This window comes from Balaenoptera ricei, chromosome 6 (genome assembly GCF_028023285.1).
Source record: "Balaenoptera ricei isolate mBalRic1 chromosome 6, mBalRic1.hap2, whole genome shotgun sequence".
Classification (NCBI taxonomy): Eukaryota; Metazoa; Chordata; class Mammalia; order Artiodactyla; family Balaenopteridae; genus Balaenoptera; species Balaenoptera ricei.
Genome location: NC_082644.1, coordinates 27,647,348 through 27,664,963, shown reverse-complemented (window position 1 = coordinate 27,664,963; position 17,616 = coordinate 27,647,348). Strand labels below are relative to the sequence as shown.

Genomic DNA, 17,616 nt, shown 5'->3' with positions numbered 1-17,616 from the left:
CACAGGAACTCCCTTCCCAAGATGATCTTGGGAGGCCTCAAGAAAGTGTCTTCCCAGCGTCCACACCTGTCTAGGCATTGCCGCACTCCCTGCCTCTGGCCATCCCTCTGGCTGGAGCTCTACCACTGAGGTACCCCCACACCTAGCAGGAGAGCCTTTGGGCACCCAGAGGTCCAGGACAGACTGGCTGGGATGGGCCATGAGGCTCAGGAGAGATGGAAGATGCTAGGGTGGGGCTGGCAAGATGAATGGGCTCTAGGCTGATTGATTGCTTTGGCGTTCTCAGTGAAATGAGAAGATCTCCAGCTGAGGAGGGGGTGCGGGAAGTGGCGGCTTGAAGGAGAGAGAAGGGTACATGGTGTAGCTGGCCAAAAGTAACCCTCAAAGATGCCCATCCTCATCACTGGACCCTTTGGCTATGTTACCTTACGTGGCAAAAGGGACTCTGCAGCTGTGATGGAGTTGAGCATCTTGAAATAGGAAGACTATCCTGGATTATCTGGGTGGACCCAATGTAATCAGAAAGATTCTCATGAGGAAAGAGGGAGGCAGGAGGTCAGAGTCAGAGGAGGAGATGTGATGACAGAAGCAGAGGTAGGAGCAATGTGCTTTGGGGTCAGAGGAAGGGGCCATGAGCCAAGGAATGCTGGCGGCCTCGAAAAAGCTAGCAAAAGCAAGAAAACATTCTCCCCTAGAGTCTCCAGAAGGAACCAGCCTGGCCAACACCTTGACTTTAGACTTTTGACCTCCAGAAATGTAAGAGAATAAAGTTCTGTTGTTTTAGCCACCCACTTTGAGGTGATTTGTCACCGCAGACCCAAGAAAGTCATACACGGGGTCTTCTTGGAGATTGGGAATGTGCCATCATCACCTCGGCTCTTCCCCTCTGTGCTCCCTAGCTGGGGTGCCCTTGGCCCTCCCCACAGTGTACCCACCCCAAGCTGTTCAAGGCCAGGGGAAGGCCTGGTCCCTGTCCACTCCAGGCCTCAGGGATTCGTGCAGATGAGCCATGTGGTTGTCTATATTATGATGGATTCTGGGCCAGTCCGAGGGAGATGGGAAGGGCTCCAATAGCCTCCTAGCCCCTGGGGAGTTCTCAGAAGGCAGAGGAAGGCCCAACACTAATGTATCCCACGCAAAGTGAGCTGCACTTTGCACTACTGAAGACACGCAGCAAACAGTGTGTGTGTGTATGTGTGTGTGTGTGTGTGTGTGTGTGTGTGTGTGTTGGGCAGGGCCAGAGCAATGAATTCTACCTTGGGTGAGAGGACAGGTCTAAGACAGGCCCAGAAGAACAGGTACAATCCAGATAGAGGGAGGCAGACCAGGCCAGGAGATTGAAAGCCAGCAGGTGTTAAGCACCTACTGAATGCCAGGCACAGTACTGAATCTTCTATAAGGACCTTATTAAGTGGAGGCCGTTAGCAACCCCATTTCACGGGTTATCTAAGGTCATAATCACTACATTACAGACTGAAGACTGGACCCAGGTCTGTCCTGCCCCACAGTCTGAGCACTGAGTGCTCCTGGGGTCTGTCTCTCCTCAGACTTGTTTCTGGGTGTCCTGTGCTGGGGGAGGGCACTTCAGTGAGAGAAGAGAGCCCCGGTTGGAGGTTGGGGGCCAGAGCAGGCATGTGACAGAAGATGAATCTAGATGGAACCTCTCAGACAGGCTGTGGTGACTGAAAGGCTAAGGGGGGCAGGAGGGGCCATGTGCTGGGGCTCCTGGGTGTCCAGCTCAATGGTGTCCTCAGTCTGGGGAGAAATGAGAGGGGGTGGGGTCAAGAGGCAGAATGGATGTCCAGCAGGCAAGCAGGCAAAGGGCTCCGGCCCTGAACTCCATGGCCATGACCTCTGCAGTCTGGAAGGGAGGTCTACGGTGACAGCCAGATGGGGACTCGGGGGACTCAGCCCTTTTATTTCACCTGCAGGTGCAGCTGACTCTGTGAGAACAACGGCCCAAGCCAGACAGCCATGGGTTGTGCACTGGGAACCAAGAAAGCTGGGTCTACCTCCTACCAGGAGGGCAGGTGGCCGAGCTTCTTCCCTCTGGCTCAGCAGCTCCACTGGGCTGCCGTGCAAACAGCTGTCCGTGAGGCCTTCTCAAGGACCAGGCGCATCCCATCCCTCCTGTGTGCATTTCCTGGGGTGCCAAAGCATATTACCACAAACTGGGTCACTATAAAAACAACAGAAATTTCTCTTCTCACGGTTCTGGAAACCAGAAGTCTGAAATCAAGTACCTCTCTGTCTATCCCTCAGCCCACTCTAAACTCAAAATGGTTTCATCTCGAGATTCTTAGCTAATCACATCTGCAAAGACCTATTTCCAAATCAGGTCACTTTCTGAGACTCCAGATGGTTACAAATGTAGGGGACACTATCCAACCCACTACACCATCCTTTCGACAATCCCATGAAGGAGGCCTCAGAATCCTACAGTATAAATGAGGACATGGGCTCAGAAAGTGAAAAGACCTTCAGGGCAGAGCAGTGTCTCTAACTCCAGAACCCTAATGCTCTCCCCTCCACTCCACAATGCCATCTATGCAAGAGCTCCGCACATGATGCCAGCTTGGGAGGCTGGGCCCTGAGGCGGATATGGTGGAGGTCAGGTTAGGCTTGGAGTCAGAATACGGGGGACCAGGTTGTGCTGCCTTATTTTAGGGTAGCTACTTTCCCTCTCCGGACCTGTTTGCCCACCTCTAAAATTGGGCATTACAGAGAGAGGAAAGAAATGTTTACAATTCAAATATCCAACAGTGGACTCATACCTGTAATATGTAAAAATACACAAAGAGCCCCTAAAGGAAAAGAAGACAACCCAACAGAAAAGTGAGAGGGGGGAACATCTTGAAGGGAAACTTTAGAGAAGATATCCAATGACAATAAACATATGAAAGTACATTTACCTTGTCATCAGGGACATGCAAACCACCATAAGCTATCAAAATGAGAAAAGATGGAAAGTGCAAAGTGTTGGCGAGGATATAAACTCTCATCCAGGACTTCCCTGGTGATCCAGTGGTAAAAAATCTGCCTTCCAATGCAGGGGACGCGGGTTCAATCCCTGGTTGAGGAACTAAGATCCCAAATGCCACGGGGCAACTAAGCCAGCGTGCCGCAACTAATGAGCTCGTGTGCCTCAAGAGAACCTGCATGCCACAACTACAGAGCCCATGCACTCCGGAGCCCCACGCACAACAGCTAGAGAGAGAAAACCCACACACGACAACTAGAGAGAAGCCTGAGAACCACAACCAGAGAGAAACCGGAGGAGACCGCGCACCATAACGAAAGATCCCGCGTGCCTCAGCAAAGATCCCTTGTGGTGCAACTAAGACACGACACAGCCAAAAAAAATAAGGAAAATAAATAAATGTTAAACTCTCATCCACTGCTGGAATGAAGTGCAACCACTTTGGAGATGTTGTTAGGAAATATCTGCCAAAGCTGAATATACACATACCTTTTAATTCAACAATTCTACTCAAGGGTTTCTGTGAAATAGAAGATTAAATATTTGGAAGTGAAATGAAATGAAAAACTTGGAAACCTCTAAAATACCCATCAAGAGTAGAACTGATCATAGAATTCAATTCACACAATAGAGTCCTGTAGAGCAATGAGACTCAACAAACTATAACTACATTTAACAGTTTGGATGAATCTCACAAATATAAAGACACGAAAGACTGCCAACTGGAAATAAATTCTATTTTTGGAACATTCAGAATCTAATCTAAGTTGTCAAAAGTGAAGATGGCGGTTTCTGTTGGGTGTTGGTGATAGGAAGGAGGTGTGAGTGGGACCTCTGGGGTATTGGTCATCTGTTGCGTAACTATGTGAAAGTTCATCCAACTTATGAAAACAGCATGAATAGATTCTTTTGTATGTATGTTATACTTAAATAAAAACTTTAAGGTATGCCTCATAAAAAGATGCTGTTTGAGGGTGCTGCCAGTAGATGCCCTTATGTGCAAGGGGCTTAGGAAGGGGCTATCCTGGGGGACACTGCCAAGGAATTGAGCCCAGGAAGACATGTGGAGGGAGGAAATGGGAAGTCCCAGGGGTCTCCACAAAGACAGTAGAGGCAACACAGCCCCTCCCCTAGGGAAACTGAGGCCCTGAGAACAGGCAAGGGAAGAACAGAAATGACCTTACTCACTTGGCAGATGGCCTTTCCTGTCGAGAAGGCCCCAGCACACAGCATGTCCTCATGCACGGAGAAGTTCTTGCCTTTTCTAAGTCCGTAAAATATATTACAAAACTTGTTCTCAGTGAAGCCCACCTTACCCTCCTGGAGATGGAAGGGTTCGGGCAGAGGCGCTGCGAGGATAAGGAGGAAATCAGTGAAGGGTGCTGTGGCTTAGCTACAGGCTACTCTGCCTTACTGTTCACCACTTCAACATGGACTTTTCTCAGCACAGTTGAGCCTTCAGCACTGTTTCAGTCTTCTACCTATGCCTAGTAAGCCCTCCCCCTTTTCTCAAACTTTTCCAAACTCATCCTATTCCCTCCACCTCCCTCATAGCAATAGACCACACCTCTCCTATTCTACAAAGGAAAAAGGCAAATCCCACCAACACATGCCACTCAGTGGTGCTTAGCAACCATTCACCAACATACCTACCCTTTCACAGACCATCCCATCCACTCTCCATCTGTCTATCATTAACGTTTCCATCCATCCACCAATTCCTCTATCCATCTACCTATCTTTCCTCTTTCCTCATGTCCCATTCATCCACTCACGCTTCCATCCATTTGCCCATTTACCCATCTTTTGATCCATCTCCACTCACTCCAACTATCTCTGCCTACCATCCTTTCACCCACCCACCCATCTTTCCTTCCACCCACTCATCCTCCCACCTACCCTTCACCCATCCACCCTCTCATCCAATCACTCATTTATTCCTCTGTCCTTGTGTTCAGTATCTTTTAGACACTAATGATACACAGGAACATTCTTAGTTGGGGGAGACAGGGATACCGAGCAGGGCCCTGAGGGGCTCCTGGGCACAAAGGCTTTCTGTGTCCCCCATTTCTTTGATTACAGGAAATAGACTTCATTCATCCTCCATGACCTTCTCTGAGTTCCAACGGGCAGATTCAAGCAGTTGTTAATCAGGGAAGGGAGGGGATGCGAGACCAGTGAGAAACCGTCAAGAGAAACACAGTGCAGCCTTGGGGCAAGGTCCTGGCTCCCCAACAATGGATATACAAAACAATATCTTTGAGCTGTTTTGCAGATACTGAAACCCCCTCCAGGTGGGAGAAGTTAATGATTAACAATGGTGTGCTGCCCACAAGCATGTAGACCCCAGACCAGTTGGAACCTGAAGGTTGATGATGCTGACTCTTACTTACCTCACCCCCACCTCATCAGCAGAACGTCCAAGAGCTGATCATGCCCTCTTTGAACCATTACTATGAAACTTCTCACTATCCTCTCCAAGTAGAGACACAGTTTTTCGAGGCAGGAGCCCACTGTGTCCCCGTTTGCCTGGCAAAGTAATAAAGCTATCCTTTTCTACTTCACCCAAAACTCTGTCTCCAAGATTCTATTTAGCACTGGTGTACAGGGAAGCTGAGCTTTTCGTATCAACAGGGTAAATGAAGTAAATAAGTAGAATTGTTTTAGATCTAATAAGTGGTGTAAAGGAAATAAAACAGGGACATATGCTATTAGAGGTTGCCTGTTTTAGCTCATATGATCAAGTAAAACTCCTCAGAGGAGCAGCTGAGGTGTACATGTAAAGAAGTGAGTCATGCCAAGGTTAGCAGGGAGAGCGAGTGAGGCCAGGGAGGCAGCCAAGGTAAAGGTCCTGAGGTGGCGATGGCCTTGGCGTTTTCAAGCAGGAAGGAGGCCTGCTGGCTGGGATGGTGTGGGTGAGGGATGTAGTAGGAGATGAGCAGAGAGGAATTGGGGCCAACATTACACAGGGCCTGAGAGCCAAGGCAGGGAGTTACGACTTTTTTCTAGGTATAAATGAGAAGGCACTGAGGGTAATGAGCAGGGAACTGGCATGACTCCTGCTTTAAAGAAAACACTCAGACAGCTATGTGGAGACTAAAGTATAGCACACAGGGTGGGATCTCAGAGACCAGTCTGGAGGTACAGGCAAGCAATTATGGTCTATAGGACCAGGGTGGCAGCAGTGGGGTACTTACAAGGTGCCTGGCCCTGCCCGGGCCACAGGCTGGGATATTAAAACAAGAAAGACAGGGTTTCTGTCCTCAAGGAGGAACAGTCTGTGTGTGTGTGTGTGTGTGTGTGTGTGTGTGTGTGTGTGAGAAATGTGGTGTGTATGTGTTGTGTATGTGGTGTGAGAATGCTGGGAACCTGGTTGTTTGTCCTATGATTAGGGAGTGTTCATGACATACTAGTAGGCAAGGGCCAGGGATGCTGGCACATCCCACGCAATGAAGACAGGGTCTGTTCAAAATGCCTGTAGCACCTCTGTTGAGAAACACGGTACCAAATTATGACCCTACAAATAATTAAAATATATATTCTTTTTCCCCTTAATTTTGCACCATAAGCATTTCCCCCAACCATAAATACTCCTTTCTTTAATAAAGACTCTGGCTCATTAGTCTTTGCCTACATTTCTCCTCTTTCAATCTTAAAAAACATAATTTTTTTCCTGCGTTATGCAGTGCACCTAACAAGCTTCCAAAGTAGATAGCTGAGCTGCGTTGGGAGAAGAGCAAAGTGAGGTTCAGAGAGTGAAACACTCTTAAGTCATAATCATTCTAACTTCATCAGGCAGGCTCAGAGGTCAGAAGTCGTACGTGTGTTTTCCTTCCACTTTTCCCAAGCTCCTCTTACGGCAATGGGAAATCAGGGTGTTTGTTTGTCAGTGGCCTGCAATGGACCAGGCCCCAAGCATGACCTTTGAGTTGAATCAAGTCATCTCAGATCCATGGTTGATTAAAACCTTGGAATCCAGAACCAGAAAGACTTCAAGAACCCAGAATCTTGATTCCAAAAGTCAAAGATTCCCAGACTTCCAGTGTAAACCTTTGCACTTAGGGAACACTGAAGCTTTACAGTCACACACTTGCAGAACTAGAACTAGAATGGTCCACTCCTCTAGAAATGACGCTTAGTGGGCCAGGGTCCAGTGCCTCTTTGCTTGGGGACCCCTCAGGAGGAGCCACACCTCCCTTCTTCCCTCCTTTGTCCTTCTCCCCTTCCTCCTCCCCACCCTCATCTGCCCCCAACCCGACTCTCCTACACCCTCTCACTTTCCTCGTTGAGCATCCCCCAGCCAGTTATCCAGCAGGATGAGTTACTGGGTAGCTGCATGCCAGCGACTGGGAGGCAGGCGGGGATGATGTAGGAGGTGAAATTCACAGGAAAGAGCAGCTGCAACATGGCTATGTCACTCCCGAAGGGATGTAACTTCTCAAAGTCTGGGTGCATGATAATCCGGCTCAGTGACATCTCTCGGGTGTGCTGGGTGTGCTGGTGCAGCTGGGTGCTTCCTAACAGAACCCGGTAGTTCTCCGGGGCGTGAGATTTTCTGGAGGAAGAGGGCACATTGTCACCGTCATCTCTGCGTGTGGGCTAGCTCTTTCCCTGCATCCTCATCTAACTGCCCACAGGCCTCTACCCCACATGATGCTAGACAGCTTTTATCTCCCCATTTCTAGCGTTCAGGAGTCCTTCTTTCTTGGGGCTAATTGCTCTTCTACTTACAACCTCAGACACACGGCTTCTCCATCACACACTAGAATCAGAGGAGCATTGAATCCTTGTGCTGGAAAGATCCTTGGTGGCGTATCAAATGAAGGTCTTTGATTGTACACAGGAGGAGTTCTGGCTCAATCCCAGCTCTAACTTTACCCTTCCCAAGACTCCCTACAGTCCACCTTCTGGCCCCACACTCTTCCTGACCTCTCCTTTCTTTAAACACCTTCCTGCCCAAGGGCTGCTTCTCCACTTAGTTATAAGGACTCACAAAAGATTTGTTAAATAAATGAGCAAATGAGTGCAGGAAACAGAACCTTGCCTTGTTCCCTGAACACAGGTGCTGAAACTTCCCACCTCCCTGACTGTTTGCACGGCTCATCCACCTGGAGACCCACTCATGCTCCCCTTGCCCAAACCCTTCCCCTCCAGCAAGCCCCTCGCTCTGCATAGCCCTTGTCCGGAACCCCCAGCCCATGCATCTGCCCTTCTCACCCATGTTGGGCCTTCTCTTGTGACAGGATGGAGACAGGGTGAGGTGGGGACTTGCCACCCCTGATGTCACAAAGGGGCTTGCATGGATCGTCGTATGGAGCAGGCGCCAATAGGACTCTAAGCTCCGAAAGTTCCAGCTCCCAGACCTGGGCTGTGATGCCCCAACTCCCTGGGGACCCCTCCGCATCTGTTCAGACCCAGGCACTGAGCCAGGCCCAGGACGGCCAGGGGAATTAGACCCCTGAGCAGCAATGTCACTCTCCCAGGGAGCCCCAATTCCCTCCTGTGCAGCCTGGCACCGTGGCTCCCCACAGCGCCCACCGGCGGCCATGACTCCTCCTGGGCACACAGTTGTGCGGGAGGAATAAGAAGAATTGCCCAGCTGCTGGCCAGACACGCGGCCCCAGGTCCCCGCCTAGAATCTGACACCTGGAAATGTGGGGACGTTCAGAGGAAGCTGTGATCTGAGATGGGTCCACACCGCACGGCAGCCAGGACGGACACTGCCACTCTCCTGAGGCACATCTGTGTTGAAGGACAGGCACAGGGGCTGATGGCAGAGCATGAGGCGGGTCTGAGCAGGTGAGCAAGGAGGCCAGTCCAGGTGGAGGGTACACAGGCCAAAGGCAGGAATGACATGCATCTGAAGGCCGCAGACTGCCCCAGAGAAAAGCCCAGAGGAGCTGACGTGGGATGTCCATCACCCCTCTTCTCCTCTTCCCCCATGTCCCCCCCGCCTGCCAGTGCCTGTGCTGGCACCCTGGAAGGAGGACTTACTTCAGAAAGCAGTGGGCAGTGGAAACGACCCAGTGAGAGTTAATGAGGACAGCTCCACAGACGTGCGAGCCCTGGTACTGCAAGCTGGCCTGCCATGGCCACTGGCCAGCCGCCACGTCCTGGCCACCGTAGATCTTCCCCATCACCTTGGGCTTCCCGCACACTGTGCAGACTCCCCTGCCACCTACGATAGAGACACTAGTAGTACCCCAAATGCCACTACCAGGAAGGCCCCGTCCACTTCATAGATGGGAAAACCAAGGCCAAGCGTCCAGTGGCCTAGCCAAAATGACAGCGCTACCTGGACTCTACTTTCACTGGCTGCCCCTGAGAACTGGACAGAGCAAGCCCTGTGGGGATGAGGACCCAGAGGTCTGGTGGGATGGGGCAAGGGGGGACCTAAGGTAGCCACAGCAGCTCACAGCAGCATCTCCAGGGAGAAGGACATCCCCGAGTGAGGCTGCCAAGGGCTGGGCACGTCACAGACCTTATTTCCCTCAACTAGCACACCTCAATGCCTACTCTTGTAGATCAAAGAGCTAAAGGTCTCAGAAGTTGCCCACATTACTTGCTCAAGATCATGGCTTCTAAGGGCCTGTGCCTCCTCCATGTCACCCCGGTGTCTTAGGGAGGGAGATTTGCAGTCTGTGGTGCTGTGTGAGCTGGGGAAAGTCATTCCCCCTCTCTGACTCAGGATTCTACATTTCTAAAAGAAGAGGGAGTGGGCTAATGAAGACAGCCCTGGCTCTAGGACTCACACCTGGGAGGGCAGGGGGTGTGCCCAGGCCCCGTGAGAGCGGGCATCTTGGTCTAGGGCCTGCGCTCCCAGGGCCTCACGGAGGGGAATGAGACCCGCGGCCCTGGACTCAGGGCCACTCGTTCATCAGTCCAGGTGCTTTCCTCCACCCAGCCACCCAGCCTCAGGGTCAGACCCTGCTATGTCCCCACTTCCACAGTCCCACAGAGGTCCCACAGTCCCACAGAGGCACTTCCCACCCAGAGGCTCCACAGTGGGGAGTCGGTGACCCACCTGTGTTGAGGGGGTCTCTGGGCTGCCCGGTTGCTGGCCAGGGCAGAGAAAAGATGAAATTCAGTGACTCAGGGCACCCAGGCCCTGGTCACAGCCGGCCCCCTCAGGCCCTGCAGTTTAGGCCGTTTCCGCCCTCAACAGAGGCCCCAACGCACCTGTGGCTCCCGGGGCCAACCGCTGCGCTTCCGGAGTCGGAGCGCTGCCCTCCACCGCTCCGCCCGCGCCTGGAGCCCAGCCGGGGGCGGCCGTGGCCGTGGCCGGGGACCCTCGCAGCTCCCGGGTGGCCACGGGCAGCAGCAGCAGCAGCCAGAGAAGGGCCACAGGCTGGCCTCGGCCTTGGGCGATCCACGCCTCCGTGCCCATTGCCAGGGTTGCTGACTCCCACCTGACCCCAGCCTGGCCCTGCCTGACCTTGCCCTGACCCCGCCTCAGCCCAGCCCTCAGCCCACCCTGACCTTCTTCATAACCTTTTAAACAACTCTACTAAGATATAATTTATATACCATGAAGTTCACTTATTATTATACAAGGGACAATTCAATAACTTTCTGTACATTTTTAAAAATTTATTTATTTATTTATATTTAAATAAACTTTTTGTTTTAGATTTATGAAAAAGTTGCAAAGACAGTACAAGGAGTTCCAAGATCCCCCTCACCCACTTTCCCCTAATATTAAGATCTTATATTACTATGGCACATTTGTCACAACTAGTGAGCCAATATTGAGACATTAATATTAACTGAGGTCCATTCTTTCTTTTTTTAAATTTTTTTAAGCTTAAGGTGTATAGCATAATGATTTGACTTCCATGCATCATGAAATGATCATCAGAATAAATTTAGTGAACATCCATCATCCCACATAGATACAAAATTAAAGAAATGGAAAAAAAAATTTTTCCTTGTGATGAGAACTCTTAGGATTTACTCTATCAACTGTCATGTATAACATACGGCAGTGTTAATTATATTTATCATGTTGTCCATTACATCCCTAGTACTTATTTATCGCATAACTGGGAGTTTGTACCTTTGACTGCAGCTAACCAGTTCTCCCTCCCCCAATCTCCGGCCTCTGGTAACCACAAATCCGATCTCCTTTCCTATGAATTTGTTTGTTTTTGAAGTATAATTGATGTACAATGAAATGCTATGTTAGTTCCTGTTACACAACATAGTGATTGGTTATTTCTGTACATTTCAAAATGATAAGTATAGTTATGATATGTCACCATACAAATATATCACATAATTATTGACTATATTCCCCACAGTGTACATTTCATACTCATTTATTTTGCAACTGAAATTTTGTACCTCTTCATCTCCCTCACCTGTTGCTTTCTTTCCCCCAACACTCTCCCGTCTGGCAAGCACCTGTTTGTTCTCTGTATCTATAACTCTGTCTCTGTTTTGTTAGGTTTCTTCATTTGTTTTATTTTTTAGATTGCATATATAAGTGTAATCATACAGTACTTGCCTTTGTCTGACGTACTTCACTTAACATAATACCCTCATGGTCCATCCATGTTGTTGCAAACGGCAAGATCCCGTTCTTTATCAGATATGTGATTTGCAAGATTTTCTCCAAGTCTGTAGCTTGTTTATTCATTCTTTCAACAGTGGTGCTCAAAGAGCAAAAGTTTTTAATTTTGATGAAGTCTAATTTACTAATCTTTTCTTGTATGGATCATGTTTTTGATGTTATATCTAACAGATCATGAAGAGTTTCTTCTATGTTTTCTTTGAGAAATGTTAGGGGTTGTTTCTTACATGGGGATCTGTGATCAAGTTTTAGTTCATTTTTGTCTAGTGTGATGTAAGTTTCTGTTTCTTTGCTTTGGGTTTTTCCTGTGGATATCCATTTATCCCTGCACCTTTCCTTGGTTAAAAAAAGAAAGGTTAGTCTTTCTTGTATTGAATTGTCTTGGGACCTCTGTTGAAAATCAATTCATAATAAAAATTGTTTTATTTCTGGACTCTTAATTCTGTGCCATTGAACTGTATTCCTTTCCTTGTGCCTGAAACCCACTGTCTAGATTAATACGTATTATAGTAAAATTTGACGTCAGGTGGTGAAAGTTCTCCAGCTTTATTCTTTTGCCAAACTGTTTAGGCTATTCTGCATCTTTTGCCTTTCCATATGAATTTTAGGATCAGCTGTCAAATTCTACACAAAAAGAGCCTGCTAGAATATTCACAGGGACTGCATTGAATTTATAGATCAATTTGAGGAGAATTGCTTTCTTTTTTTTACTCAAAAATTTATTTATTTATTTATTTATTTATTTATTTATTTATTTATTTATCTATCTATTTTTGGTTGCTTTGTGTCTTCGTTGCTGCGTGTGGGCTTTCTCTAGTTGTGGTGAGTGGGGGCTACTCTTGGTTGCAACGTGCAGGCTTCTCATTGTGGTGGCTTTTCTTGTTGTGGAGCATGGGCTCTAGGCACGTGGGCTTTAGTAGTTGTGGCACACGGCTCAGTAGCTGTGGCTCACCGTCTTTAGAGCGCTGGCTTGTAGTTGTGCCTCATGGGCTTAGTTGCTCCGGGACATGTGGGATCTTCCTGGACCAGAGCTCGAACCTGTGTCCCCTGCATTGGCAGGAGGATTCTTAACCACTGCACCACCAGGGAAGTCCGAGAATTGCTTTCTTGATAATATGAAGTCTCCTGATCTATGAACAAGAAATGTTTCTGTTTATATAAATCTTTAATTTCTCTCAGCAATGTTTTGTAGTTTTCAGTGTACAGATCTTGCAGCTCTTTATTAAATTTATTTCTAAGTATTTTATTCTTTTCCATGCTACTGTGAATGAAATCATTTTGTTAATTTCCTTTTCATCTTTTTGTACTCAGTATATAGAAATGAAATTTATTTTTATAAGAAATGTTTCCTGTGACCTTCTTAAACTTGTTTATTCATTCTAGTCTGTTTTGTTTTGTTGTATTTTGTTTTGGTGGGATCATTGGTGTTTTCTAACACATAGGATCATGTCCTGTGTAATAAAAGTTCGAATTCTGCCATTTAAAGTTGGGTGCCTTTAATTTCTTCTTTCTCTCCTACCTTCTTTTTTTTCTTTTTCCCTTCTTTCCTTCCCACCTTTCTTTCCTCCACTTCTTAGAGACTATATTTTAAGGACCTTGCTTTTCAAATATGGTCTATCAATCTTTGTCTTTAACTTTGTTTCATCTATTCACATTCAATGTGATTATTGATATGGTTGGAATTACATTTTCCACTTTGGTATTTGTTTTCTGTATGTCTCTTATCTTTCCCCCCACTTTTGAGACAGGCTGGGACCTGGGACCCTTTGCTGCAGTGCTACAGCAGATTTCTATAAACTGGTGTATGCATGGGTGAGAGTCCCACCTGTGGGTTAGGTTCCTACAGATGAAATACAACTGTCTGGTTTCCAGGCTCGATCACCCCGGTGGGCAGTGGACAGGGTGCACCCTCCTTCAGTGGCCCTTTCTGAAAGCTTGCAGGTTGGTGCCTGAAGAGACAACTGCAGGGTCAGGTTGAAATGGCAATCTCTCTCTCTTTCTCTTTCTCTTTTATAGTCTTTTCTGTCCCTCCTCCCTTTACCTCTCCCTTGGTCCTTATACCTGCACTCCCATCCCCTTTATCCTGAAAACTTCTTGTTTGTGTCTAAGTTTTTGTCATTGGTATCTTTGTTTTATGAGTTTTGTCTGTCCAACTGCTCCTACAAGTCTCTGCTAACATTGTGGGCATGGTGAAGCTCTTAAACCCTGAAATACAAACGGATCCCACATTGTCTGAGACTCGACTCCAGCCTTGGGTTACATAGTGGGATTTTAAAGAACAGAAAAAGAAGAGAGGGGCTTGCACCTCTCTCCTCTGCTTTTGCAATGTAACTATTCTGCCTGGACTCTCAGGGACTCCCTGATCCATCTGTAGTCCCCCAGACTGAGGGAAAAAAAGAGACCTTTTTAAATTCAAGCAGGAAAACTAAGAGATCTCTGATTTTGTAAAAATTAACTTCTGTGGCTTAAGCTTGTGGGTTTAATTAATACAGACCTGTCTGTATTATCAACATTAAGTATAATACTTCTATCCTACCTAGGGTTACTGGAAGTCAATAAGTGCGTATTGTTTCTGTGATAAAATCTGTTAGCAAGGAAAATAACCTGATATGATTAAACTTTTAAGTAAATATAACTGGATAAGAGCTTTTTAGTAAACTCAATGGGAATAATCATGTTTTCAAAATGTCCATCTACAACAGTCCCTCCAAATTTTGGTAACTTGAAACTAAATTAAGTTAAATGATGGGAATCCATTGAGTATCCAGGCCGTTTCAAATAAGATGAAATATTGGAACATCAATTGCTAAACAGGTCTAAATTTACCTACTTTTGTTTTCTTGTGAGAGGGAAAGTAAGGATGTTTGGGTTTATTAGACACATATCTTACATCACATTAAGGAAAGAAATTGTGCTTTGGGAAGATACATGGGATCTTCCCAAGAGTTTATGGGATATTCCAATCAGGGAATGCTAATGTAAAAGACATTTCATTGTGACATAAGGAAGGTAGGATGTGTGCTTTCAGAAAAGAAGGTATGTGGAATGGAAATGTATTTTGTTAAATGGAAAAATGTGATTTTGTCCTACAGCTGGTTATTTCTGAATGGAAAAAAGAAGGGACAAAATATGGCTATACAAAGTTACAGAAGATTTGCAGAAAAGGAACACTGAGAAGAGAATGTTTTATGTGGTTGGAATTTTCTAAGGTTGGATTAAATTTAATTAGGTAACCGGATTTTATCAAGGGTAGGCTGATATAAGACTGGATTTGGTTTCTTTCTCTCATAAGAGAACAAAGATTTCCTCGAATGCTCCTTTTGATAACAGATTGTGTGAGTTTCTGTGCCTTTAAGTGATCTGCATTTACTTTTGGAATCCTTTTTTTTTTTTTTTTCACCTTAGCTCAAGGAATAATTGTTTCACAGCAGCCTATGATTCTATTTGACTGGATGTTTTAAAACTTCTGGAAATTTTTGACAGATTTCCCAAATATCAAATTCTAATTGAAATTCTTTTGACTTCCAGTTAACTTTGGGATGCTTCATGGGGCCCCTGGAGCCTCCCAAAGAGAGATCCTAAACTAATTGGGTTCATTTGGTGTGTTAAATTACATGGGAAACATTGTCTAAACTCATTGTTGCCTGTGTCAGATGGAATCATCAGGCTCTCTCCAGTTTTATCATAGCTGTCAAACAGAGAAGGGAAAGGGTTTTAGGTTTTTCTGCTGTCTAGTCTCTCACCTTATTCTATGTCCAAAAAAAATCCCCTGTGGGAATACTCCCAACGTAGGCCCTTAGGTCCTGACCCCAATGGCATTTTCCATTGCACCCAACTCCAATTCCTCCAGGAGTTCCTTTTTTGCACCTCTAGGACCCCTTTCACTCAAGGCCTTGGCAGCCCATACCTTGTTACAGATCACCTATTGGGTGGCCACTTCCAAGCAGCCCACATCCTAGGTTTTATAGATGCTCAAACTCGAGGAGTACCCCCAGCATAGGGAAACGTTATAGGACAAAAGCCTCCTGGTAAATGTCTCTGGGACACTGGACTTCATTTCTAGGAGCACTTTTTCTCGGTTGCATGTTATTCAACATGGGATGATCCTCTTCTAAGCCAGAAGAAACACCTCTGGAGAGTATCCTTAAAAATTGGAAACTTTCAAAATAGACGGGCTGAAAAGGGAAACGTTTAAACTCTATTGTAACATTGCCTGGCCCTTGTATAAGTCGGGGAATGGAGAAAAATGGTCTGAAAATGGGTCTCTATAATACCGTGTTGCAATTGGATCTCTGCTGTTGCAGGACAGGAAAATGGACTGAGGCTCCGTATGTTCAAGCCTTCATGGTCCTGGGAATTCCCTGGCGGTCCAGTGGTTAGAATTCTGAGCTGTCACTGCTGAGGGCATGTGTTCGATCCCTGGTCGGGGAACTAAAATCCCACAAACCACATGGGGCTGCCCCCACCCCCCAAAATAAACCTTCATGGTCCTTTACCAAAACCCCGCTCTATGGGTCTCCTGTAATCAAAAGCCTGGGGAATCAGAAACACTCCCGACATTTTAAATGATCCCCTTCTAGCTTTCTCCGACTCTCAGGGGGGAAACCAAGCTTCACCTGCTTCCCCGGAGCCACCTACTCCTCCGGAGCCACCTACTTCTCCGGGTCCCTCTGACCAATCCCAATCTCTGCCTCCTTATGTCCCTTTATATCCTCCGTCGCCCCAGGAGGGAGAGACTAGTCCCTCCAGGGTAACTCGTAGTGGAACTTCCTGTCGCCCAGGATCAGGTTCAAAGTTAGCCCCCACCTCTGCCCCACAAGGCCTTTACCCCTTCAGGAATCAGCTGATGGAAACTGAAGCACTACTGGAGTGCATGTCCCCTTCTCAATGAGAGACTTAGGAATTTGTAAGGAGAATTTTGACAGGTTCTCAGAGGACCCTGACAAGTTTAGGGACGAATTTATCAGGCTGGGGTTGACATTCTCTCTCACCTGGCAGGACATCATGGTTATGCTGGCCTACTGTTGCACCCCAGATGAAAGGGAGCGTATACTGAGAAAGGCCAGGTAACACTCAGATGGCCTATTGGCCACCAATCCACACCGCCAAATTTTTCAGGTGGGTGGGGATCCAGTCCCAGAACATGACCCACACTGGGACTATGAAGATCAGGTAGGTCAGGCTAGGATGAGACATTATATGACTTGTCTATCAGAAGGACTGAAAAGGTGTATGGTGAAGCCTGTAAATTATGATAAGGTCTGAGAAGTTGCAAAGGAAAAAGATGAAAACCCAACAGTCTTCCTGAGCCGAGTGACAGAGGCATTCAGGAAGTACACCAGTATAGACCCTGAGTCCGCAGAAGGGAGGACACTATTGGCCATGAATTTTATCACCCAGGCTACTCCTGATTATCAGGAGAAAATTACAAAAGCTTGAGTCTGGGCCCCAAACCCCACTGTCAACCTTGGTAGAGGAGGCTTTCAAGGTCTATAACAACCGCGACTTAATGGAGGAGTCCAATAAGGATAAGAGGCTAAAAAAGAAAACACAACTTTTGGCTGCTCTGATCCACCCACCATCTCGAAGGGACGCTGGAGGGCCAAGAAGCCTGGACAGACTGCCAAGAAGCTGCCTGGGCTCGAACAAGTATGCCTTTTGTTGGAAGGCGGGGCACTGGAAGGGGGAATGTCCTGAGCGCTTTCCTGTGAGACACCCAAGGGGCAACCTTGACTGGCCCCAGGTCCTTACAATTCTCTCCAATGAGAGATTCCTGCACACCAACTGATGGGGCCTGAGTGCCTTCCCAGCTCCAGATCCCACTCGATCCATCCTCATCACTCCAGCAGAGCCTCGGGTCAACCTCGATGTGGCAGGTAGGAGAACTGAATTTCTTGTAGACACTGGAGCCACCTGCTCTGTTCTGACTTGGCCAGCTGCCCCCCTCTCCAACAGAGACTGTACTGTGACAGCAGTTGATAGACAGCCAAAGGTAAGGTGATTTACATCTCCCCTTGCCCACAGAGTCAGGCCCATTATTATTATTCACTCCTTTTTGTATATG

At 47.2% G+C, this 17,616-nt stretch overlaps 1 protein-coding gene across 1 annotated transcript; it reads right to left on the bottom strand.

The window, feature by feature from the left end:
- Window positions 1–1,650: 1,650 nt before the first annotated feature.
- On the bottom strand, window positions 1,651–16,558 carry LOC132367767 (putative serine protease 47). The gene is made up of 6 exons (XM_059926356.1): window positions 16,544–16,558; window positions 10,160–10,421; window positions 8,975–9,158; window positions 7,258–7,535; window positions 4,169–4,329; window positions 1,651–1,755 (listed from the first exon to the last, which is right to left on the bottom strand). The coding sequence occupies exons 1-6, from the start codon at window positions 16,556–16,558 to the stop codon at window positions 1,651–1,653; spliced, it is 1,005 nt and encodes a 334-aa protein (XP_059782339.1).
- Window positions 16,559–17,616: the final 1,058 nt, after the last annotated feature.